The 27324-nt window shown below is 32.7% G+C and overlaps 1 protein-coding gene across 2 annotated transcripts in view; it reads right to left on the bottom strand.

Moving 5' to 3' along the window:
• Window positions 1–14233: 14233 nt before the first annotated feature.
• The window catches only part of LOC145242079 (ornithine aminotransferase, mitochondrial-like), a 138397-nt gene continuing 125306 nt past the window's right edge, over window positions 14234–27324 (bottom strand). For both annotated transcript variants that reach the window (XM_080104990.1, XM_080104989.1), the window contains exons 6-9: window positions 24609–24781; window positions 18811–18889; window positions 17034–17286; window positions 14234–16579 (exon numbers count right to left, since the gene is read on the bottom strand). In XM_080104990.1, the coding sequence (XP_079961116.1) occupies window positions 16410–16579; window positions 17034–17286; window positions 18811–18889; window positions 24609–24781 (675 nt within the window). In that variant the 3' untranslated portion in view covers window positions 14234–16409. The remainder of the gene's footprint in view (window positions 16580–17033; window positions 17287–18810; window positions 18890–24608; window positions 24782–27324) is intronic.

Here is a 27324-nt window from a genome sequence, read left to right as displayed (position 1 = left end):
GATATAAGTTAGAAAAGCATTTCATCCAAGGCATGAAAATTGTTAAACAAAATGTTTTTACTATAGGCTTTAAAAATAAAGGTACAAGATTCAATTTGAAATTTATTTATCTTCAAAGTGCACTTTTATAAATTTTACAAAGTAAGGTATAAAAATTTAATTTAAATTGAATCAAAAAATTACCTTGGATTTATTTTATGTAATGTACATTTTGTTGCAATTTAAAAACATTATCTTTCATCTAGCAATTAATGATATAGATATAAAATTTTCAATGTTTTTTTTTTTTTAAATGTTTTTTTTTTTAAGATGCGCAAAACCATGTTGGTGATTTTACATCAATGAGGCAGAATCGTGCAGCGAGTTGCTTACTCGTGGTACTGCATCCTGAATGGATTTGGATTTCGCATCCAGTGTCTTTTATACGCTTTTGGATAGCTCCCAGCAAAGGCTGCTAGAAAAAAGTTTTAGAAGAGTGTTTTCTTTGAGTGTTGATTGAACAGAAAGTGGACACCCTGTCACATGGTATTGCTTTGTCTTACATACGCACGAAAAGACAGTTTTACTTTTTACTCTACAGAATTTGCATCGTGGATATGACAAATGTACACATAACTGAAATGTTATTTATCCATCCATTTTAATGTCTCTAGCGTATTGCTAAAATTGTTTTTCTTATATATTATTTAATAAGACATCATTTTGAGTTAAAATCTATTTAGTATTAAACATGTAAGCTTGAGAAAAGAACACTTTAAATGCGTCAACATTATCTAAATAAGCAGAATCACACGACATCAGATCAAATTCGGTCATTATTTTACTTACACAATAGTGAAATATTTCAAGAATGTTTTAATCAATTTACATGCATTTAAAAAAAATGTTTTACAAAATCATTTATCAAGGCCTGAAAGTCACTTGAGGATAAGAGTTAATGAGTGTACAATAGTCACCAAAAAAGCAATGCCAGGTTTCCTAGCCAGTCTTTAAATAAATTATTTTTTCTTTGAAATAACTTACTATGAATATAATTTTTTTTTGTGAGATTATAAAAACAACAATTAAATGAAAACAATTGAACTGAAGTGTTGATAGGTTTGTCATTATAGCACATATCATGGTTCTTCAAACGTGATTGGAGGTTTGTATCTGTAAATATAGTTTTGCATTTCAAATCAATCTATACATTTGCAGTCATCACATAACCAGAATAACAACCTCTCAAAATTGAAACAAAGCCAAATCAAGACAGTAGACCTTGGACAAACAAAGGACTCGATATCTTTTCTAATACATTGGGATCCTATGCCAGCAAGTAGTGATTATGTGAACTAGTATGAATTTTTGAAAGGGTCACATTAGTACATATCAGGATAATCTGGTGGCAAACGGAAATAGATCCAGCTGCAAGTAGCATGATTGAAGCAGGTGTGGGGAGGGGAGGGACACCCTAAACAAAATCTGCTAGAAATGATTTTGATGAAGAGGTCACGTGTTCAAAGAAAAACAGATTTTCTGGCAAATTTCACATTGGGAACAGAGCAGCCGAGATGTGCCCAATAATACAGAGAGAATCAAAGTGAATATCACCTCGATGTCTGTCAGTCTTAAGAATGAGAATTGAGATACAGACAAAGTTAGAAAAAAAAAGTTAAAAAGTAATTAGTTAATTAGATATTGGTCTCTCTACCCCATGAACAATCTCTCTCTCACTCTCTATATAAAAACTTTGAAAGCTCAGCAAGTCTCCATTGTGTTTTTATGTATGAAAAGATTTAATAGTTAAATAGAAGATCAACAACCACAAGCAGATCATGGCCCACACGTGGAAAAGCAACAATCGGAGAATAAGGACCAGCAACCACACATGTATGTATAAAAGAGATTTTATCTGATTTATCTGGTTAATTGGGATCTTGGCATTACCTCCATGGAAGTTATCTGTGACGTGGAAGATCAAGATGGTATATATAGAATGTTCTCCTTTGATGTCAAAAGGCAAATACCACTGCCGGCTAAAGTAGTGATGGCTGGATAACATCAAGGCTGACCTCCATGCTCAAAAACTCACAGAGCATCTGGTAAATGATTGTAATGTCTGGAGAGCAGCCATCAACACGAGAAAAGAGCATCCAACCCAAGCAGCTGAGAATAGAAGACAAACCCTACAGTAGCAGTTTATGACACCAAATGGCCTCACCGACAAGTCGCCAACCACACGTGTGTTGTGGCCTTATTCTCTATCTTATTCTTGTTCTGGCTGTGTTGTCGTAGATTTTTCATACTGGTGACTGTCGATGAGGATGCACGGGTCCACTAGAATAAAAATAAAATAAACACAGGGAAACAAGAAAAACGCGGACTGATGCTTCCAATATATGTCAGTTGGACTCTGGGTGTGTGTGTCTACATGCTAAGGTTCACATCTACATCCTGTCATGGTTGGGTTCGTTTGTTGCTGTTGGTTTGTCTCAATCTCCTTAAACGTTTTTGACCTGGCCCAAGTCACGATCTGTCGCCAAAATCCAGCTGTCGTAACGTCTCAACTCACTGACTGCCATGAAGTCCAGCTTTGTTGTCTATTATTTCCCTGACCCACAGTAATACCCCTCCAATACCCACAGGTACATTGTTTGGTCCTTAGTTCATTATTCTGTACATATCGGTCACATTAATTTAAATTTCACCAGACTCTTTTGTCAGACTCACCGGCCATTGTTTTAATAAAAAAAAAAAAAAAAAGAAAAGTGTCATTTCATTTGTCAACAACTCTTCGTCAGTTTACCCACCCCCTTAGTACTCAACGACCTCAGTCGAACATAATGTCATACTTGATCACTCACTGGAGACAATGCATATGTGCACCCTGTGCGTTTATGTAAAAGACAATGTGTGAACTGTTTAACATAAAATGTTAAATTTTTAGATAGAGCTATATCAGCAATAAATTGTGCTTTGTTTTACACTTTATTGCAGTTTTGGAGTTGCATTGATCATAAATGTCACTAAACTTTGGGCTAGAATCAAAGTGTAGTGTTTGCTCTGTCTTCTATCAGAGGAGAAATCCTTGCCTGAAGCAATTTTTGTCCAATTCAGATTGCTCCTTTTAGAGATTTGGATATCCCCAACATAAAAAAGTAACTTTTACTTTCCTGGGGAGACTAGTGAATAGGGATATGATGCTAACATTTTATTTTTATTTTTTTACGGAAATCGCTCCAGATAATACATGAAACCACTTGATGTAAGGAGTTAAGAAAAAAAAAAAAAGAAAAAAGGAAATATCACTTCAAGGCCAAAAACCAGCCAACGATAAATGTTATATAGATAGATTCCAACTCAGAAAACAGAAATTCTTACCCTTTTGTTAGAAATATCACTTATGAGAACTAAAGGACAAAATAAGGAAGTGAGTTATGGTCCACTTTCTGTTCTCGATATATCACGATGCTCTATAACCCAACAAAGACATAAATTTGTCTTTTTTATTGTATAATCTGAATTATTAAAAAAAATATATTTATGTCAACCATTTTTTATATACATTTTTTTTTTTTAATTTAATGAATTATCGTGTCATTATTTTATTTTTGGTCCACTGACTTAGTTGGATTTGGACCTTAGAATTCACCATTGTCCGTTCATCCAAAATTCTAATAACTACTCATATTTTTCTGAAATTTTGCATGAAGTTACAACTACCCAAGGTAGGAAATATAACATTCTTAGATTTTTTGATAAAAATTCTGCTTGCGTACTCAGGGGGTCAAAATGGCCAAAAATAGCACTTTTTGGGACATAGAATATTTTCCGACCATTAGATTATGCTGAAAATGACTCAAAAGCAAGATCACATGATGTACATCTGAAAATAAAATATTTGACCCTGGGAAAATTCTGGGGCTTGAGCTCCAGAGCATTTTATGGGTGAAAAACACTTTTGGGAGCTAATTTTTATTTTTCTCCTAAAATTCATTCTTGTGTTTAAATAGGAGTTTTAAAGGGTACCAAATTAAAAAAAAAAAAATAAAATAAAATAAAATAAGTCATAGTTTATCATGAAACGGTGTCAGTTGGCAATTTAACCCAATGTTTCACATCAGGCCAGAGGTTCAAATGATTAAAATGGGTAACCGTTCAATGACTGATTTTGGCTAACAGTACAAGGGAAGTAACTCTTGTAGACTCGATTTTACAAATATTGATTACTAGCAGTTCAGCCCGGCTTTGCTCGGGCTCTATGTACAGTTTATAACTTTATGTGCATATGTATATATATATATATATATATATATTAAAAAGTTTAACTCATGTCCAGGTAGCCTACATCTAAAATTTCAAGTGTTTGGACTCATAATTGGTGGAGGAGTTTAGTAGAGTCTGCAAAGATCAACTCTTTCAACTTTGACCTCTTGGCAGCAAAAATTTCAGCCAAAAACTGATTAAAAAGCTTGCCCCTTTGTCTGAATACATTTTATGTAAAATTTTAAATGTTGAGATCAGAAATTGGCTGAGTAACTTGGTAGAGACCTTAGGTCAGTTTTTTTTTTTTTTTTAACTTTGACACCTTAACATTTATTTTTTTGGCTCTAATCCAGTTAAAAAGTTTGATCCATGTCTAAGTAACCTACATTTAAAATTTCAAGTGTTTAGACCCAAAATTGGCAGAGGAGTTTGGTAGAGTTTTCAAAGGTCAAATCGTTGAACTTTGACTCCTTGACAGCCAAATTTCCAGCTGAAAAAGATGAAAAAGATTTTCCCAAATCTCAATACCCCTTATGTCAAATCTCGAGTCTGTATTTGCTTTCTTGATTGTAGTTTGATAGAGAAATGTACACACACACAATTTCACATTTATAGATATATAAATTACTAGCAGTTCAGCCTAGCTTTGCTCAGGCCCTATGTACTGTTCATAACTTGCTCTATGTGTGAATACCCTTTATGTAAAATTTCAAATGTTTACACCAAAAATTGTCTCAGTAATTTTGTAGACTGCAGAGTTAAATTTTAAAAAAAAAAACTTTGATCCCAATTTTGACCCCTTAACATTTGTTTTAGTCTCAAATAAAAAGTTTGACCCATGTCTAAGTTTCCTACATATAAAATTTCAAGTGTTTAGACCCAAAATTGGAGGAATTTGGTAGACTCCGCAAAGGTCAGCTCTTTCAACTTTGACAACCAAATTTTCAACCCAAAACTGATTAAAATGCTTGCTGCATGTCAGAATACTCTTTATGTAAAATTTCAAATGCTTTTTTTTTTTTTTTACAAAGGCATCACCACATTATCAAGGCCCAGAGGCCACTCAAGGATAAGGGTTAAAGAGTGTACAGTAGAAGTTGGTCAATATAGTAATCATTAGTAATGAAAATTTGGTAAATTTAATAACTTATATGGAACGGCTCATCAAGAACTTATTTACTTTAGACTTGAACACAACCATATTGTAGTCAGCCGGAAAGCAGGAAAACGGAAGACAATTCCACAGGCGTGCAGTTCTAAGAAAGAAGCTTTGTTCATGGAATCTACGTTTAGGTTTAGGCACAGATAAAGAGTGGGGGAAATTATTGATAGTGTTTACAGCTAGACGAGTGTTTCTTGTGAAAGTTTGGCGAGGGGGGACCATAGATTGAAGCTCAGTTGAACACTTTCCATGAAAATAACGATACATCAGAGACAAACTCGCAACATCTCTTCTGTGAGATAGAGGTTGCAAGGAGGAGAAAAGGACATCTCCTACGAGGCTACGAAGTCTATTTTGAACTCTATCAAGGCAGGACAAGTTCTTTCTAGCAGCTCCTGCCCAGATGTGGCAACAGTATTCCATCCTTGGACGTACCTGGCTCTTATATAGATAGAGAATAGCATCAGCAGTGAGATATCTACTGGATCGATAGAAAGATCCCACCATTTTTCCAGCGGCCTTGGCAACAGATTTGATATACGTGTTCCATTTAAGATCAGGAGTAATGGTCAAGCCCAGAAGCTTGTCAAAACTTGAGGCCTCCTGAAGACGAGAGCCATTCATTTCAATTGATGACAAATGTGGATTAGAATGTTGATGATGTAAAGAGAGAAGCTTGGTTTTAGATGCATTAAAAGTAACCAGCCACTCCTTTCCCCATTGTACTACGTGCTCAAGATCAGAGGAGAGAGAATTGGAGAGAACTTGCTCGTTTACTGTCTTAGATGTGGTACCATAAATGGTAGTGTCGTCAGCATAAATGTCTACAAATGATGTAAGGATATGATTTGGAAGATCATTAATGTAGATCAGGAAAAGAGTTGGGCCCAGGATGGATCCCTGAGGGACACCGGCATTAATATTGTGAGCTTCTGATTTTTGCCCCTCAACTACTACTCTTATGCTTAGATCCAAAATTGGCTGAGTAGTTTGCTAGACATCGCAAAGGTCAAATTTTAGACCCAAACTGATTAAAAAGCTTGCTCTGTCTCTGAATACACTTTATGTAAATTTTAAATGTTTAGACCAGAAATTGGCTGAGTAATTTGGTAGAGACCGCAGAGGGCATTTTTTTTTTTTTACCCCAATTTTGACCCCCTTAAACATTTTTTTTTTTTTGCTCAAATCAAAAAGTTTAATCATGTCCAAGTAACCTACATTTAAAATTTCAAGTGTTTAGACCCAAAATTGGCGGAGGAGTTTGGTAGAGTTTTCAAAGGTCAAATCATTGAACTTTGACCCCTTAACAGCCAAATTTCTGACCGAAACCGAATAAAAAAAAAAAAAAAAAAAAAAAATTCCCAAATCTCAATACTCTTTATCAAATCTAGATTCTGTAGACTGAAAATTGACAGAGTTATTTGGTAGGGAAATGTACACACAAACATTTTCACTTCTATAGATATATAGATAGATATATTCGTAGATTGAACTTTAATATATGCGAATGGTTTACAATATAAGGTTACAAACTAGTAAGCAGGTAACACTTTTTTTTTAAAGTACCTTCTATACATGAATGAAGATCCGACCTTTATCTAACTATACCCTCGTGGGGAGACAAGTAAATAAGAACATGTCATTTTGGATTTGTTTTACAATTCGAATTGACTATATTTATTCCAATTCATGTTTGTTATAAATTTTATACAGTACAGTATCCGGAGGAACCATTTATCTTATTTGATTATATTTATGTGTATAATTACCATCACCGAGAGAGTAGGCCAATGAACATGACAGAGTAGCATCACTTCCTGATCAACTTGTAGGTATAGAAAGTGTCTGGTATTCAACCACGTGGTCACGCTAACAGGCATAAAAATATGGCTACCGATTGTGTTACCGATTGTCCATGTAAAGAGAAAGAACAATTCCCTATTTGCATAATTATTATAATTGCACATTGAGATAATTTTAATCTAACAAAATAAGTGAACTAGTTTTTGAACTTTTATTTCTACCAGAGAAAGTCGAATATTTCATTTTATTTATTTTTTTTTTTTTTTACTGCAAATCAAATAATTTTTATATAATTTTTTCAGTTCATTCTTTTAATAATAAATCAACTTTTCACTGAGTATTTCCAAATATTTTAAAGTTAGCATTTTTCACAGTTTTTTTTTTTTTTTTTTTTTTTTTTTTTTTACAATCAGTGAATTTAATATTTTAGCACTGGGCATAATTTATTTCTTTGAAAGAAATTTAAAACTTCAAGTTTTTGCTTTTTTATAACATTTTAACTGTAAATAATTTACATGACGTGTTTGTTTTACTATACACAGATCCGAAAAAAATTGTCAAAAAAAACAAAACAAATAAACATTATCAAAAGGCAAGATAAGTTGCTTTTCTACCAAACTGGATAAATTTTTAGTGTTTTTATTTAATGTAAAATGTTTATTTGGTTCGAAAATCATAGTGTTTACTGATGTATTTGAAAAATGCAAATGATGGCATGCTTGCTGTTGCACACGGTAAGTTTGGGAAAACGAGTTTAAACAAAAAATTTATATAAAATACTGTTAGAAACTCGCTCAATATGTTACCATGACATAAGCGGACATATATTCGGTGGGTTTCTAACAGTATTTTGTATAATTTGTTTGTTTGAACTCATTTTCCCAAACTTACCGAGTTCAATAGCGACATTTTTCTTAAAATATATCGATAAACATTGTATGATTTTTGAAGCGATTACATGTTTTGAAGTGATTAAAACCACTAAAAACCTTCCCAGATAAGTAGAAGAGTAATTTATCTTGCCTTTGATAACATTTATTTCTTATATATTTGTTTTTTGACAACTTTTTTGAATCTATGTGTACAGTAATACAAACCCAAAATTTAATTTAACTTGGAAATAATATTTAAAATACACATGCATACACTGCACAAGCATCTTTATTATTATAATAAAAAACTAGTGTAGATGACATCACTGGCGCCACACCAACTAGTTGTGAAGGGTCAGAGAGGATGGAAAGACCGAGGTGGGAGAGTACTAACCAAATCTCCACTGGAAGTGTGCAATTCAAGTCTAGTATCTTGGAGAGGCATTTTGTCACCCAAACCCCAGGAAACACCAATGGCCGATGCCAACGAGAAATCAGTGACAACAACTGTTGCGATAACATGCAATCATCTGCACAAGTGGTCAAGAGGGGGAGAACACTGGAAATCTGGGGAAACTTCTTGTCACTGGGTCTCCAGGGAACACCACATGTTACTGCCAGTGAGCGATCACTGATGATGGCCTGCGAGACAACTAATACGCTACACATTTTGATGAAAAACATGGGGGGGGGGAGAGGAAGAAAATGGACATAGAACAGAAAACCAAAACTTTAGATATAATTTCAGTATTTAAAGTAATAGTTATTTAAATATTTCAACATATAATCTTGTGGGCAAAATCCAGCTTCCCAATAAGGGGAACTCTGTATAGGAACAAAAATAACCGAAGTCATGAAAGATTTCTCCTCCACCGACCGAGAACAGAAAAGGTAAAGTGTAGCATCAAAACAGTACACTGATCTTGTTCCGAAGGCCAAAAAAATATTAGTGCTAAATGTTTCTTTAATTATTTGTCCACTAAATTGATAATTCAGTTTTATCAGTATTAAATTGTATATTGCTTTAAAATTACTAAATTTTACATAGATAATATTTATATTTTATATTGAATAAAGTTCAGTTTCAATATTAATCGAACTGTGTTCCTTTTTCTTTTAAAAAATGTTTTATTGCTCTTTTTCAAATGGCCCTCATTATAGTACTGATAAATCTTACCTACATTGCCTGCAGACATTTTTCACAGTTAACAGGCCTTCTTACTCTCGGTGGCCGTGGTATGATACACATGTATATAATCAAATAACATAAATAACACCGTAAGGCGAGGCCAATACCATAAACAGGGGCCGGAAAAATAGTATTCCACATCGTAACCTGTAAAAAAAAAAAAATTCCAGGGTATCCCGGGGTTCTACCGTATAAGGAATATCAGAAAGTGATCACTCACATATGTTGTGAACTTTGCAGTTATAATCTGTAATAAGAAAACAGATGCAGACATACATCTACTATATGTAAATATTTAACCAATAAATAAACTCTTAAACTACTGGTCACATAACATTAAAATTATCAGGAAATAGTAATCATACACTAATAATAGTTTATAACAAGTACAATCTGTTCGGATGGATGAATAACGCTACAGAAATATGTCAGCAAGTTGAAATACTTTGCGTGTTCATTTCAACTTGCTGACGTTTTTTTATTTGTTTTATGCATGCGCAAATTCAATCATGTCATTGGTAGAAGATTTAATTTTAAATCTTTCTTATCTGTCAAGTTAACTCAAACAGTAGGGAACACAGCTGGAGCGCTAAATGTTTTGGTTTCAATTCAAGCTGATGGCACCCAAGTTTGTTTTTAAACTTTTGTACTAGATACATTGTAAGTTTTGTGAATACTTTCAAGAGATTAGATAGGCCTACAAAACTTAATACACTTGGTTTTTATTTGTTCAGGTACTCCCTTATACTAGAAGGATGGTTAAAGTTGATCAGATTCTTCCTTCAATTTCACCAGGATCAGGAAAGGACCTGTATCTTCATTGTTAAACTAATGATCTGCAAAAAATTGGATCCAACTTGAAAAGTTAACCCCCCCCCCGTCTTTGATTGGAGTTTATGGCATATGATTGCTGAACAGTAGTTTGAAATGAATAGCATCAGTTTGCAATAGCTGACTCTTACTAATAATTATTACTTATTCTAATCAATTATTTTATTGTTCATGCTTTGGTTTTAGCTCTATCATCTCAGAATAAGTTTAAGATATTTTTTTGCTTTTAAGACTTTCTGAACATTCTTCTTTACCTTTTATCTGTCTCCATCGCTGATGAGGTTGTAGTTTTATCGTTTTAGAACTTTTTTTTTTTTTATCCTAGTAGCTATCAAGCGGTGCCAGGGGTCAGGGTGGGATTTGACCTGTTTTGCCTTGATTTGGTGGGGGTGGAGGAGGGGAGAGGAGAAAGGCCTTTGCTTGTTTGCCTCAGTTTCGAGTTCAGGTCTTTGGGAAGGATGAGCAGACCATAACTGTCATGAAAGAAGTTTTTGATAAATATTATGTTCTGCATATTAAGGGAAAAAACGTTAATTTCATTTCCAGTTAATCAAAAGCAACAAAGTTTTACAAACTGGGAAATTATTAGTCTCAAAGGCTAACAGAGGAACCGTTTAATTTTGAGATTTTTCTGTAAGAAACAAATTAAATTTGTTGGCCTGTGCAACAAGACATCGGCACATGTTCCATGCGAAAGGAACTAATGAAAGAGACCGTCCAGAAAGACATTCCTACAGAAATTCCCTTCAGGACATTTTTATTCTAAAAGAAAAAAAAAACAAAAAAAAAAACAAAAGCATTAGAACCAGAAGGTTCTAGAAGATTTTGAGTGCCTCTCAAGAAAAGGAATGGGGGGGGGGGGGTTAAAAAGACCCCCTTTTTCACATGTTTCTTTAATTTTAGGTTTTACATACCCAGTAAGAATGGGTGATTATTTTTAAAAGGACACCGTGTATTTTCCGCTTTATGTCATTGTTTGGATGATAAATTTAACTGTCGTTCCATTCAATAGAAGTCCAAAATTAGTCTCAAAGACCCCTTTTTTGTATGTTCTATTATTTTTTTTATAATTGGTACTCAATTGTTAACCCCTGCTTTGGGAAATAAAAGCAATTCAGCATTTTTTTTTCCAATAAAACTTGACTAAATTAATACACTTTTCAAGTCTGATTTTTCATTTGCTCCTCTTATTTTAAGCCTCCCTTTTGTTTATTGCCACTGCCTTCATTCACAAGCCTTTCCATTTTTAAAAGATTTGTTATGCACACAAAAACGTTTTGGTAATGACAACTACAAAATGCATCACTTGCTCAGATTCTTGGTTGAGAACGATTAAGTTTTGGGTGTAGCGCTGGCAGTTTGAATACTTGTCCGTTTTTATCGTATTTGCTTTCTTGATTGTAGTTTCGCAGGTTTTCAGTTTTAACTTTGAGGGTTTAGAATCCATTTTTTTTTGTGGTTATCGGTTAAGTTTTTTTTAATTTTTTATTCAAAGCGTTAATATATCCTTTTCTTAGCATCTTCAGTTGGTTGTACTTTTCATTTCTTCCTTTTTAGAGGACTTGTTTATTTTTATATTAATCGTTTGTATTGATAATCCAATTTTGTTGGTTTAATGGGTTGGTTTCTTCTTCAAGAGTATCTTTTTAAGAATTTGAGAGGAAAAAAATAATCCATGTGTGATTTTTTTTTTCATCACCTTTGCTTCCTTCACCACCAACAACATAGAAGCCCTTTGTGATAAGTGCCATAGGTGTGTGTGTGGGGGGGGGGGATAATTCATCATAGGGATGACATACTTGATTTTGGTAGAACACTGAATACCCGTTTTCCTTGGATTTTGCTTTTGAGAAAAATTGAAAAAGATGACATTGCTATGTCAGTGTTTTAACCACAAGTTAACCAAATGCTCCTCAAACAACATTTTGGGTATTATTTATGAGTGGTGGATTATAAGTTTTTCCATTATGTTTAAGATCTAAAAATATCGTTTTTTGCGTCAGTAGGTTGCATGGGTTTTATATGAAGGGGGCTTGATGTGATCAGCTGATTGATCAGATTAAGCCTCTAATCATTCATCTGGTCCAGATAAGAGACTAAATGGAGAGCTACAATGTGCATATCCACTTTTCCGGGTTATGGATTGCTCCACTATCGTGTTCTTAGCATCACAGGTTCACACCCATGGCAATTTGGGCAGGGGAATAAGAAAAAGAAATTGCTTTCGCCTTTGCAGAACAGAATCAGGCTTTTGTCATATGTTCTTACAAACGTAATTCAACTCTAAGTATTAATATCCTTTTAACCATTTCTGGAGGCTTCAAATATAACTGAAAAAAAGTATTCTTTTTTTTCGTTGGTTCCAGAAGGTTCCGAAAACTAAGTGTTCTAAATTATTGGATTCTGGGACATTCTCCAACGATTACTATAAATAGAAGAGTATGCATTTGTAAAACCAGTTATTTATGACGAGATCCCTGGCGTCACCAGATGATCTTGCTTTTCAAATAGAGGATGAGGTATGGGGGGGGGTACATACTGAAACTTGGTCAAGGAAAAACAGATGTTTATGAGAAGAAATAGTGAATATTTTGATGGGAAATAAATAAATAAACGATAATGAGATTCTAGAGTTGGCAGAAAAAGCAATACAGGGTCGGCAGCCGAAAATGTTGACTCGTGGAGATAAATAATTGTCGCTTATCACATCATGGCCAGGGTGGGGTCTTTAAGAGAAAAACAAACGAGAATTTCTCCCGATATAATGGCTGTTAAAAATCTGTTAACAACGAAGAGGTTGTTTTTAAAACCCTGTGAAGTGACATGGTCGACCTGGAGGTGACTAAATTATTGATAAGTAACACCTCAGTGCAATGAGGGTTAAAAATTGGCATAGATAAAAGCCGAGAGAAGGAGTAGAAATTAGGGAAACAGAGAGAGGAGAGGAAATTCAAAAGAGGAAAAAGGAAAAGGGAGTACAAATTAATACGATAAAAGAGAGGGAGAGGAAATGGTAGAAAGAAAGAATAACTCCAAAAAGGTGGACGGAGGAATTACTGATTTGATAAAAACAAAACACTTGGCTAATTGGGGTCTGTTTTCGCTGATCCCTTGTCGTGGACGGACGGTAGATGAAGAACGGAGAACTTGGTAAAAGAAACAAAACTGCCAGCCCCCTAAGTTGCATGACCAGGCAGTGTGTAACTATTATATTGTAAAGTTAAAGACAATAATCAATTCTGTGTTAACCAATTAAGTTTTGACTTTTTCTTTGATTGGAACGCCGTTGTGAATGCAATATATTTCTCCGATAGCTCAGGTGACGGTTGGAAGCTGATTTGAAAGCAGAACCTGAAGGAGAGACCGACGACGACCGAAGACGAATTCGACCACTAGACGAAACCACGGGAAACGTAACGCCACAAGTATCGGCTACAGGTGCATTTCAATCACGAGCCTGTGCACCTGAGCTGAGCTGCACGGAGGCGTTACAATTGACACTAAATTCAAAGGGATGTGAAGCTGGGGCGACTTTGCTAGAAGCTAACTCCGGCCAAATAAGAAATGAATGAAACTTGGTTATTAATATGCAAACTGAACGTCAAGTCTAAACTATTCTTCAAACAAACCACAAGGGACAACATCTTAGTAAATATAGATTTTTCTAAATCTTGATATTGAATGTTATTTAAGTACTTTTAACTTCAGGTTTTTGTTCTAACACTATATCTCCCTTAGACCATCCCGTTTATTGTAAAAGTAGTTATTACATTTACTTTTTTTTTTTTTTTTAAACTCCATTCTGATTTTTTTTTTTTTTTTTTTTTTTTTTAATATAAAATGTTGCAGTGAATACTCCCAGTCATCACAATCACATAACATTTTGCAAAGAGACAAGAAAATAAACCTTTAACATTTGGTGCATTTTTAATCAGGAGGCCAGTATCCCTAGACAGCCCGATCTGGTAGCACCAGGACAATATATCCTATGTACTATTTAGGAGTTATAGTGCAACCTGAGCACGGTACAATGATTTAATTTAGTTATGATGATAAAAAATAAAAAAAAAATAAACATGATAGCAATTGTTTTCTGTAAGAAAAAAAAAATAGAAAAAATAGAAACAATTTTGTTAATAATCCTTTATTTCCCTTTAATATAAAGATTCTGTTTTTATATCGTTCTGTACATCCATACATATATGAATGACCTAGAAAAAGATTCAACTGCAGATTTGCATATATGTGTGTGTGTGTGCATCGTAAAGACAACAAATAAGTTATTTATTGCATTTATCTGTTGCCCGTGCTTCATGCCTTTACATTTTCTATCATATATTCATAATAGCGTTTTCTGTTCAGATTTTTATCTCATTGTTATGCAATGCGGATATCTGATAAGTAAAAATATATTACAATTCATCATCATATTTAACGTTATCATTTTGTTCTATTTGAAAGAGAAAAAAAATGTACAAATGAACTAATATATAAAGAAACAGTGATTTGTTAAATTCCAATGATTTCGTTTTTATTTAATTTTTCTTACCGAAAGTCAAAACACTTCAATATAACTTTACAACTGTTTCTTGCACAAACAAACGACTATGAATAAACCTGTAATTACCAAGATTTTTCATTTACGCAATTCAGAAGACAGATGACCTTACCTGGGGGGGGGGGGGAAGTTGAGCAAATTTTTAACATACATCTTATATAGAACCAAGTTACTCAAACAAAACGGATTTATGAATTGTGTAACATTACTTACAACACAAGTTTATCTAATATTTAATGAAGTATTATGAAAACACTTTTTTATCAAAAAGCTATTGTAAGTATATTGCTAAATTTAGATAGGCACTAAAGTTATTTCTAACCCAGAAACACAAAAGTTGGATATCTAACACTGAATTGTTTTTAATTTTGATATAAAAAAATTGAAAAATAAAGATTTGCTCATTGGAATTTAACATAGTATTGTTTACTTATATATGCTGTGTTGCTAACAGAATTTCTTTAATACTCTTGATCAATTAAAAAAAAAAAAAAAAAAAAAAAAAAGGTTCAGTATATTTACTTTACAGGCATACAATTGTTTAGGTCCATACAGAGATATAGTTCTCTGCATGTTTTTTTTTTTTTTTTTTTTTTCTAATTCTTAGAGCACCAATATATATATATATATATATATATATATATATATGCGCGCTAGTTTAAAATTTGTGGCTAGTTTGAGCTTACATTCAAATGTATACAGAAAATACATTTGACGCTCAAACTGAAACTGCAGTAAAGTGTAAAGACAAAGACTTTATTTGTTATTTGCATACAAGAAGTGAAAGAGAAACAAAAGAGTGAAAACGTTAATGCCCGTTGCAGCAGTGAATCATTGTTTTCAAGACAGAAACAATGTTTTTGTGTTAATGAAATAGGAAAAAAAATTAACAAGTATTTTTTTTATTAAGGAGCCAAGTCAACAACTAAGTGCTAAAAGGTGCAGATGCTAAGTATCCAAAGATGGCACTGGTTAAAGAGGGAAGAAAAAAAAAAAAAAAAAAAAAAAAAAAAAAAAAGGTTCTGGATACTTTGCACATAGCTAACTTTTCCCATACAGTGTAAAAAAGGAAATTGCTCCTGTTTTGTTTCCACAATATTTTTTCATTTGATCTTTTGATGAACTTTTAAAAAGAAAACGTGTATGCACATACACTAATATATATATATATATATATATATATATATATATATATATATATTATATATATATATATATACATACATACATACACACATTAGTGAGAAAGTATAAACGATCTTTTTTGAAAAGTTCATTATACTTTTTAATATAGATTTAAGATATTTACAAATTTAGTTTTTGTCACACCAATGGTTTCATGTTGATGAATTATTCAATTCTTTGAAATGCTGCATTTCAATATGTAAATATCTTTACATATTTCACTACAATATGCTTTTCATTTTTTTCCAGAACTTCAAAAGACCTAATATATTGCATAATTAAAGAAAAAAAAAAACATTTTAAACCACTTCGAAAAATCTTACCCCCCCCCCCATCCTCACATACAAAAACCCTATTTGGAATCACCAGATCCTCCCATACCACACCTTTAAACATAGTAAATATTTTTATTGATTGAATAAGATTGTGGTTCTGAAGAGTACATAGACTGAAACCTTAGCTAACTAATGTATGCCTCCTACCCATTATACATATCTCACACACAATTTTTTTTACTCCCTGCAATGTCATGGACGTTTTTCGTTAGCGTGGAGATTAAGCTTAATTATTTGCTATATTGTTGATTGTGCGAGAGATTATATCAATGCATTCATTAATCTCAGTTTCGGATATGACCAGTGGAGGAGCAAAACGGATAATATCACCATGTGTCGGTTTGGCAATAAGACCCTCATCTCTCAGTTGCAAGCAGACGTCCCAAGCATCATATTCTGTTGAAATACAAACAGAAAAAAAAAAAATCATGATTGAATATATGGCAATAAATAAAAAAACCCTATATACATATAAAAGATGAGATTCAATGTGCAAGAAAACTTTAAATCAGATCAATAAGAAAAAAACAAAAAAAAACAAAAACAAAATAAACGTTAAGCTTTGGCATTTCAAAGCATAATGCTTATTACACATTAATCATCCATAACAATTCTATACATATAAATTATTGCCGACATTCATGTATCTATCCATCAAAACAAAGATCTTAGAAAACATCCTTTATGTATGATCATTTCCTCACCACAAACACATTCATCTGTTTTATTTATGTAGAAAACAGGAAAATGACAATAAAAATAAAGCAAAAAGTGTTGTACATATACTATGTAAAAAAAAAAAAAAAAAAAAAAAAAAAAAAAAAAAAAAATCAATAGAAATGAAACTTACTTGAATCAATAACAATGGCATTAAGTAATCCCCTTCCTCTAACCAATTTGACAACAGACTTTGGAAGTTTGACAAGTTCTTTACGCAAATGTTGACCAAGCTTGTCTGCTCTTTCAGACAAATGTTCCTCCTTGATGACATCCAAGGCTGCCATGGACACTCGACATGCTAGGGGATTGCCGCCAAACGTAGATCCATGCTCTCCTGGTTTAATCGTCAACATGACTTCATCATCAGCTAAAATGGCAGATACCTAAAATTAAATAAACATATATTCTATCATATTTAATTAAAGTAAAACAAAAATAAAAAATAAATTAAAAATTAAGAAAAAGCAAACAAAAAAAAGAAAAAACAAAGCAATTAAAATAAATTCCAATAACAATATACGTAAAGGCCATTAAACGTAACATTAATAATAAGGATAATTACATTCTTTTAAAGATTTTCTATCACCATAATGTTAAAATTTAAACTTAGGTCCAGGATGGTGGAACCTACATATTCAGTTTTTTTATGAAAAACATTGGCTAATGTTGACAGCAGATTTTTTATCCCCAGCCTCTTCAAATTTATTGAATGTCAAACTTCAAAAATAAAAATTATTAAAACAATTTGCCTTTTTTTTTTATGGAAATTGTTCAAAACAAGGTAGGAAACCACTTGATGTAAGGAGCTAAAAAAATTAAAATACTCCATTGTTAAAAAACTAATTAAAGAGAAGTTAGATGGATAGATTCTGACCCAGTAAACAGCAATCTTTCCTCTTTGTAAAAAAAAACAAAAAAAAAAAACAAAACAAAACAAAAAAAATGGATAGCATACATGCAGGTTAATTAGATTAGGCTAATATCCATAATAGCTGAAGACAAGATGTTAGGTTATTAGAACTTAATAACTAAAGTATATTTCCAAAAATATAAAAACCAATCCGTTAATATTTTTTTTCAAGTAGAAAGATATTTGTCTAAGTTATCAAATAGAATAGTTGAATGTGCCGCATTTGAGAAAACATTTTAGCTGATCACTTACTATCACTTATAAAATCAATAGAGATAAATCCGTTTATGCTTTTTAGCAATTCTGATAAGCATTTCATTCTTAGGAATTTTCAAGTGTCTCAAATTCTAAAGTAGGCAAAACCAGCCAATGTCTCACATCTGCTTTTAATGTATGTTGATCCAAACGGTTGACATCAATCTATTTTTTTTTTTTTTTTTAAATAGCAACCATCAGCAAAAACATGAATTTCGAATTTATATATATATATATATATATATATATATATATAGCATAATCATATTGACACTAGTTCATAGATCTCCAAAGTTAAGCAATACTGAGCCTAGTCAGTAGTGAAATGAGTGACCATTTGAGAATACCAGGCACTGTATGTAAGACAATGATACCTCCCTGCAAGAACCTGACAAGCATTTGCCTAATGGAAATATACACATGACTGGGAACCATTTGTGTATTTGATATTTCCATGAAACTTTCTCCAAAGTAGGAAGCCAGTTCAAGCCACCTAGAATGGGTGCTGTTTTAGTACAGTTTGATATTTAAAACCTGAAAATCTGTTTAAATTCGAAACAACCGATCTGGCTTATACAGATTTATTACATTTCTGATGAAAGCGAAATACAGGTGAAACAAAATTAACTTTTTAAACTAAAATAAAATAAAGACAAAATGAAAAAAAAAAAACTAAAAATATAAAAAAAAAAAAATTCACTTTTTTGTGCTTATAATAAAAACAAAATCAAAAAGAACTTACAGGTAAGACACCACCAGAAAGAGCTTTTCCCAAAATGACAATGTCAGGCCGGGCATTTTCATGATCAACAGCCAACATTCTGAAAAGGTAAAAATTATACAAATAAGGATTCATTATAGGTAAATTATATAAAGACTTTTTGCACTCCATTCTGCTTCTTAAACCAAATATAATGCAGAAAAGCATCACATGACTAGCCTTTGATCAATTAAAGCGAAAGTACTAGTTACAAAAGAAAGATGGAACAAGAAACCCACAGAATATGCGTATTACTACACATATCCATGATGCATTGGATACACAACCAATACCACCATTTTTTTCTACTTTGATTTAATTTGAAAATTCGCGAGACATTCGTGTACAGTTAAAATACTTGGATCATTCAGATGAGAATTTGATGTTTATTTCAACATTCAAAACAATGTAATCTTTGACCTTCTCCAAGTCTGTCTTGTTGATCTGAAATTTACAAAATATTTTGAACTTCAGTTATTACAGGGTAAAAATCTTAAACCATTTTTATAATAATTAGTATAGACTGTATGTATGATGCAGCAGATAAAATTGTTACATACTGATCAATTCTAGTTTTTTTTAAGGAAGTTGAAGGTTTTTAAACTCGATCGAATGAAAATAATCTACTCCTGTGGATTAAATAAAGAATTTAGTTCATTTTATTAAGATTTGTGTTCAACAAAGCATAGCTGAAGAAAGTCCTAGGTTACATCAGCCAAAATCTGAGAATAAGTAATCTAAATAATACAAATAATCAATCCTCATCTAAAAACTCTTGTTCTTACATAGAAATAGAACAGACATTTTGCTATCTAATTTACACTTGTGCTTGTGGCGTGTACAGATACCTGACAATACCTAAAGAAATCACTTTCCCTAATTATTCATAGAGATATTAAAAATTATTAGAGTGTTTAAATCAACATAATGTGAGGGGATGGAGAGAGATGCGTGACTTCTTCAGTTAATTATAGACTACAGCTAATTGGAACAACCCAAACAAATTTTTCAAACATAATTCAATCACAGAACTAAAGTATAATATATCATGTATTTTTGATTTCATATTCAGGTTATAGCTAACAAAACAAGAACAATCAAAGTCTGGCTACATTATGTAGCCAGACTTTGTGGGCACCCTCTCTGTGTGTGTGTGTGTGTGTGTGTGTGTGTGTATATATATATATATATATATATATATATATATATATATATACACATACACATGATGATTGCAATATCTTGTCAAACAAGTGCCACTCCCTCAGACATTTAAAATCCATGAGCCCAAATACCTGAGGGAGTATCTATACAAAGATGTTACAGAGTCTCAGCTTTGTATGACAGCTAAGTCTCTCTCTCGGTTCAAAATGTTGAGATCCAGCAACAAGCAAGAGCAAGATAGCCAGCAACAAATTAAACTGCAGACCAGCTTAATGCGGGTCTTCCGCTTTATGGTTTTTTAAATCAGAGATTTGCTTCTCCTAGAAAGGTTGCCTTCACCACGGTCATGTCATATGCTACTGGTACCATGTAACCCAGTACTACCTGCCTTGTGGTCGGGTCACCGGCGACTAAACTGGTTCCCCCACCAGACTTGTTTGGTGAGGAGGGCGGCTAGTCTCCCTGAAGGATTAAAAACAAAACCTTCCAAAGGGTGAATGAACTCTTTTTGGGTCAACGGCCAACTAGCACCATGTATATTTGTGCGTGTGTATATGTGTATTGGGGTGGAGAGGGCTCCCGTACATACACATACATACATACATATAAAACTTTAGGAAACAAAAAATTAATTTATTCATATTTCTATAATAATAGACACACACACATCCATTTATAATGAATGTTTACAATTTGGGAACAGGAATCATTGGAAATTACTTTGTAGAAAAAAAATCCACACATTTCATTATTCATTCCCACAAAGTTTCTAATTGATATGATCGATTATCCAAGGAAACCTTGTTTATGATTTGGTATTCTAACAAAACCTGCACATTTGGTTCTTTCTAGTGCCGAACCTACTTATAACTACACTTCTGACAAAACCAGATGTTTATAACTTAATGTTTAGAACAGGACACCATTTCTCTTTGGCACATATTGTCACTTGCGCCAACCAATTAGATGTCATCAAAGCATTTTATCAGCAGCAGATTGCAAAACAATATAAAAAAGATGGCTGTGCAGCTTAAACCTAATGCTGATGGTTGAATGGTGAGTTTATAGACAACAAAGCTGTTCTAATAGCCAGAACAATTGTTCAAGCTATAAGAATCGCACTTAATGGAGTATGAGAATTATTTGATCCTCACTTTATATTTAAAACTAGCCTGGGTGTTTGGAGGTGTGTTGAGCAAAAAAGAAAGTGGTAGTAGGCAGGTAGACTCAAAACCCGTACCGCGAAGGATGAAAAAAAGTGAAATAAAATAAAATTATAAAAAAAACTTGATGTCTGCTGTTGCACCCATCACCAAACCTGAAGTGATGAATGTTTAACTTAACACTAGTCAATCAAAAAGAGGGGAGAACTTTCGAAAAATATCGGTGAAAAAAAGCGATCTCTCCCTGTAGAAAAGTGCCCAGTTGAGGGCGAAGGATTTTTTTTTTTTTTTTTTTTTTTTTTACAGTGATCACCACTTATCAAGGCCCGGAAGCCACTCAGGGATGAGGGTTGAGCTTCAAAACGATACCGAGCATGAAAATCCGTCGCCTCTGTCGAAAGTTTTAGGCAGACATACACACATTTAAACAGACAGGCGAGATTTATCTTATAGATAACGATAATTTCTATTTGATCTGTTATTCTCATCTTGAAGGTTATTCTTATATTTCAGCTGAGATAATCTCAGATTTCCTTCACGTACATTTTGTTGAGTACCTATACAGGACTCCAAACTGAACCCTTTATCTAAACCATTCGTCAGCAAAGTCTTGGATAAATCATTATCTGATAATTAATATTGTCCGTAGTGATGATTGAATCTTCAACCTCTTCTAGAACATCACTAAAAGTTGATTGTACTCAACATCTTTATCTGTCGCACCATGTATCCATGTTTCAGCGAATGTAACTACCAATTTTCATCAGGTATAATTTTTAAAACTTGAAAACCTATAAGCAATTTCGAACTAAACCTTAAATTCATGACGGTGCAACAAATAAAGGCATGAGCATCAATCATTTCTTCTGGAGGTTGAAATTCAATCCTTGATACACATGATAACTACAAATTAAACAAATTCCAGGTTATAGCTAACAGAACAAGAACAATTAACCCTGTCAATCAAATGAAGAACTGTCCAAAGTTCTGTTAGCCATGAAGATTTCTGAATTTGACAAGATGCACCTGAACAAGATCGGAGATTACATTAGTCGAAACCCGAGAATAGCATCCAAGGTGAGGATAGAAATTCAAATATAAACCAATTAAAAAATTAGTTTTGCTTAGTTTTGTTTGTTTGTTTTTTTTTTTTTTTTTTTTTTTTTAAATGTGAAATGTAAACATTTTTGGATTTTAAACATTCCACATGAATATACCAGAGATGAAAATGTTGCCAAGAGAAAAAAAAAACAAAAAAACTCTTCAACTGTTCACCAAGTACATGAAAATTGTTCGGAGATATAAAAGGAGTCATTCAATGGCCCTAACTGCTTGCACGGCTCTTATATTTCACAGATTTTTTTTTTTTTTTTTTACGGAAAATCGATAGTCCATGTCATCCTACAATTTCCTTCATGCTTTAGCATTAAGAATGGTGGATACATACCTCTTCCCTATAAATATCAGTGAAAACTGTATAGTTCAGAGAGAATGTGGACAAGGCTTGTTAAGATCATGCCGGTAACCACTGCCACTTATGCAAAAGGAGAGGCGGAAAATATCGGTTTACATCATTTTTAGTCATTTAATAATTTATGCAATATATTCTTTAGTTTACACACAGGTATATCATCCGCTATCTTTTTGTCAGCTTACTATGAATGAAAAAAAAAAAAAAAAAAAAAAAACTTCAGAAAACGCTATTTTAATAGAAGGCATGAAAGAATTATATCCTTAATAAATAGAGTAGATTTATACGAGTTAAAACCACGTTTACTGATTACGAGTTATTTCCCTTGAACGCTATGGAATTAATTACCTCCCTTACGTTAGTGCCAAGCATAAGCTTTTTTATGCTTGTTCAAATTGGCACTTATGGTGGCAATTAAAAGCAAAAATACAGAAAAACCTGTATGATGTACGTGTCAGATGAAATATTCCAAAAATCACGTAATTTGATCAAGTATTTTTTTTTTTAATCTTTCTATACTTCCGTGATCATAATATCTGAGATTCGCAACCGGATACCGTTCTTTTTTTTGGCTAGAGTTAAAAATTCCAACTGTGCAGTTGTTTTGAGTGTATGTCTTTTTCGTATAATAAAGCAAAATTATTCGAACGCAAACAGAAAGTGGGAAGCAGCATTTAATAAAGCTTACTGTGCCCCCCATCAAGCCAGGTTTAAAAGCAACATTCATTTCTGTATGCGTGGCGGCTCCTATGATTCGTACGTTAATTACCAACTCATTGAATTCACTATCCTCTGTGGCCTAATGGTTAGCGTGGAAAACTAATTACCCACCTCTTTATCCCTTTGTTTTTTTTTTTTTTAACCACATTGAAGCCATTCTTAACATCACTTCATCCTTGTACCAATATCCTCCAAGCGGGCAACGCTGGGTACTCCCCGCTAGATATTCAATAAAACCAGATTTCACTCCATGGAAAAGTAGCAACAATGGTAAAATCAATAGCAATAAATTTGTTTTAGGGATGGGGGGGGGGAGTAATGTCGGAAAGACAGCAGAAACGCAAGATTTAAAACCAAACAATTTATTAACATAACGTGTATTTTCATTATTTCAGAAAATAAAATTTTCAAATTATGAAAACTTTTTAGAAGGGTCATTTTATATGTTTTAAACTAAATTTGAAATTTTGGCCTTTCTTCACTTCAGCTCCTAGGAATAGACCCTTTGATTTCTGAGAACTCAAAGTAAAATGAAACAATCAGTATAAAAAAAACATTCGTTTTGAAAATATAAAAAGAAAACTACTTGACTAATTTTTGTGATTTTTAAAATATATCATTCTGTGACAAGTAGGTACGCGACAAAAAGTTGATTTATGTTTATCGCCATAAATGCCAATCTGAATAAACACTATAATGGAATTAATTAATGGAAATTGCTCCACACAAGACATGAAGCCACTTGATGTAGAACATAAGGTGCTTAAAAATAAAATAAATCACTTCAAGGTCAAAGCTAGCAAATAATGTGTTAAGATGAATAGATTCTAACCCAGAAAACAATTCTTCCCTCTTTGTCTGAAACATTGTGAGGGTTGAAGGACAAAATGAAGTACACAAGAGTCACAAGGCCATTTTGTTGAGTTATAAAGTGTCCTAGCAGTGATAAAAACTAAAACACAAAAATGTGGAGTATGACAACATTGCTATACTGATACTGGTTCTCGTTAGATCACAATTAAGAGAAATCACATCTTTGATAGATAAAAAATTAAGCAAACACTTTATCCAGTTGTGTAAATGGCTACATTGTTTAGAATATAATTTTTGTGCTCTGTCTCAGAAATAGTCTAAAACCATCCGTTTCACATAATGTTATACTTTTTGTTCTTTAAAAAAAAAAAAAAAAAAAAAAAAAAAAAAAAAAAAAAAAAAATTAAAGTGGACATAGACAATAAAAAAAAAATAGTTCTTCAACTTACTTTCCCGTCCGAGCAAGTCCAGTCTGTACCTCATCTGCAATCCACAGAACATTGTATTTGTCGCAGAGTTTCCTGATTCCAGTTAAGTATCCTTCATCAGGTACAACCACACCTGCCTCACCTTGGATAGGTTCTACCATGAAAGCACAAGTGTTTGGATCTTTCAGTTCTTTCTGGATAATAAACCATATTTGGATAAAGGAAATTACATGAGCCCATGATCATCCACTAAAGATCAGCAGAAAGAATTTTAAACTTCATACCAAGAGCTGTAATATATATATATATATATATATATATATATGAATGAGCAAACAGTTAATAAAATGTTAAAAAACACTTTGAAATGAGTTAAAAACATTTAATCTGAAAAGGAAACACTAGATAAATGCATAGTCCTTAATCCGGAGTTTCAAAGAAATACTTTCCTTCTCACCAGAGGGTAGGAATTAGTTAAATGCGGGATTGGATTTTGCATGCAGAAGTATTTGATGAAACAACAAGTAGGTCAAAGATCTTACTTGAAAACAAAAAAGTGAAGCAGAGGGAATATGGTGAAGAAAAAGGTGATTTTTTATTTTCACACACACACACACACACACACACGTTCTTACATGGTATTTATTTTATGCATGTATATGATTAATATCCATGTCCTACCAATATGTAAGGATTGAGGAGGGGGGGTAGTTCCGCTGATTAGACATGTTTAGAAAAGTTTTACTCCAACCACTGACAATTAAACATTAATTTTTTTACTGGCAGATTTTATTTTGATTTATTCTGCCCAGTTTCTTTTGGAACAATCTTAATATTTGGAAAAAGGAAAAACAAGTTAAACGTGATTAAATCATTAACACCAAGACCTTTACCAGTTTCTTTCAGATCAAAGAAATGTCTTAAGAAAAAAAAGTTTGATTTGAACAAAACCAGTCAAGCTCTTGTTTTTATTTATTCATGTGCTTAATTTGTTTTTCCTTTTGTCCTTTCACACACATCACAATTATGAAAATTTTAACTATGATTGACAGTGCCTATTGGTTTCGCCCACAGACAAGTGAGGGCAAAACCAGTTGAGGGTTAAGCAAATATTCGAATCTGTATCTCATATCAAGATTAAGTGTTAGCTCTTAGGAATAGAACCTTTGATTTCTGAGAACTTCAACTTAAGTAAAATTAAACAATTTGTCATTCAATTGATAAAAATTTTAAATCGATGAAAAAAAAAAAAAAAAAAAATTAACACTTAATACTTATTTTTCACTACCTGCAATTATTTAAATCAAAGCAGTTTTCTCAATTTTTACTTCAATTTTCATTATTTTTTTCATGCAAGGACATCAGGCAGGACAAGTTGTATCTCAATCTTATTCAAATCAATTTCTACTCAAACATCTATAGTAATTCAATAGAATCATTAATTATCAATTTATATTCTATCATTCTATTCTATTAGATCATCCATACTTATAATGCAAATATGAGGTGCCTTCAATAAGTTTCTAAATTTTTTTCATGAGGGCACTTTTATTGATAGTACACATATTAGGTACTTGTTTAATCAAGACATTAAAAAATGAAAAAAAAAAAAAGAAGTTATATTCTACGTATCCCGTTTTGAACTGAAGATATCTGAAAAAAATTTCACTTAATTTGATTGAGTAGTTTTTTTTTTTTTTTTACAGCGGAAAAAAATGTTTTTATGACAGCACTGAATTTTTATAATTTTTGTTTGGATTTTTTAGAAACGCCACAGGAAGATAACTCAATTTAAAGCGCTAACACTTCCTTCCCATCTTTAATATTAGCTTTTCTTCCTAAAATTTGGACCTTTTGCTTGGTATCAAATTATTTTTTCACTGTAAAAAAAATAATTGATGAAATTAAGTGAAATTTTTTTCCAGAGAACTTCATTTCATAACGGATACGTACAATTTAAACTTTTTTTGATATTTTCATTTTTTAATGTCTTGATTAAATTGTACAAGTACCATGAAACTCTAGTCCCCTTCGAAGTAATCTCCTCCAGCTGCAATGCACTTGTACCATGCCAACAACTTCTTGAAGGCCCCGTGGAAGTCCTCTTGTGCAAGTGTGTCGATGACCCTCGTCATAGTCTCTTTCATCTCAACAGCCTCTAAGGTTTTCCTTGAGCTTAGAGAATAGCCAAAAGTCACAGGGAGCAAGATCTGGACTATGGAGGGTGAAGAAGTGTCTTGATGCCCATCTTGGTCAAATAGTCTGTGATGAGGATGGAATTCTCTAAGCACCGGAGACAAACTTTGCACAAGTCTTCTGCATCTTCAGTTCCTTGCAAATAATTGCGTGTACATTTTCCACACCGACATCAAACTATGCACTTACTTTCTATAGACACACGACGGTCCTGATCTATGAAATTCTTTATTTGGCCAATTAACTTTGCTGTTCTAACTACCACTCATCCCTCACAGAATTTTATGGCATATTATTCTTCTAAATTGTCCTCACGTCCAGATTGCATTTTTGAAATTCACCAGCCGTGACAATCAGACTTTAGTGGGGTGTATTCCAACTCCTGCTGTAGCTGTTCATTTGAATCTGAAATCATAAAAATTGATCAGTCATCTCACAAGATATGTAGCAATAACATTGAATTTTGAAGGGTCCATGAAAATTTTAAATGCCTGTACAAAAGTCTGGAGACTTATTGAAGGCATATATAATTATGTAATAT

This window comes from Euprymna scolopes, chromosome 21 (assembly GCF_053919585.1).
Source record: "Euprymna scolopes isolate OS-2025 chromosome 21, ASM5391958v1, whole genome shotgun sequence".
Lineage (NCBI taxonomy): Eukaryota > Metazoa > Mollusca > Cephalopoda > Sepiida > Sepiolidae > Euprymna > Euprymna scolopes.
This window is presented reverse-complemented; position numbering and strand designations above follow the sequence as displayed.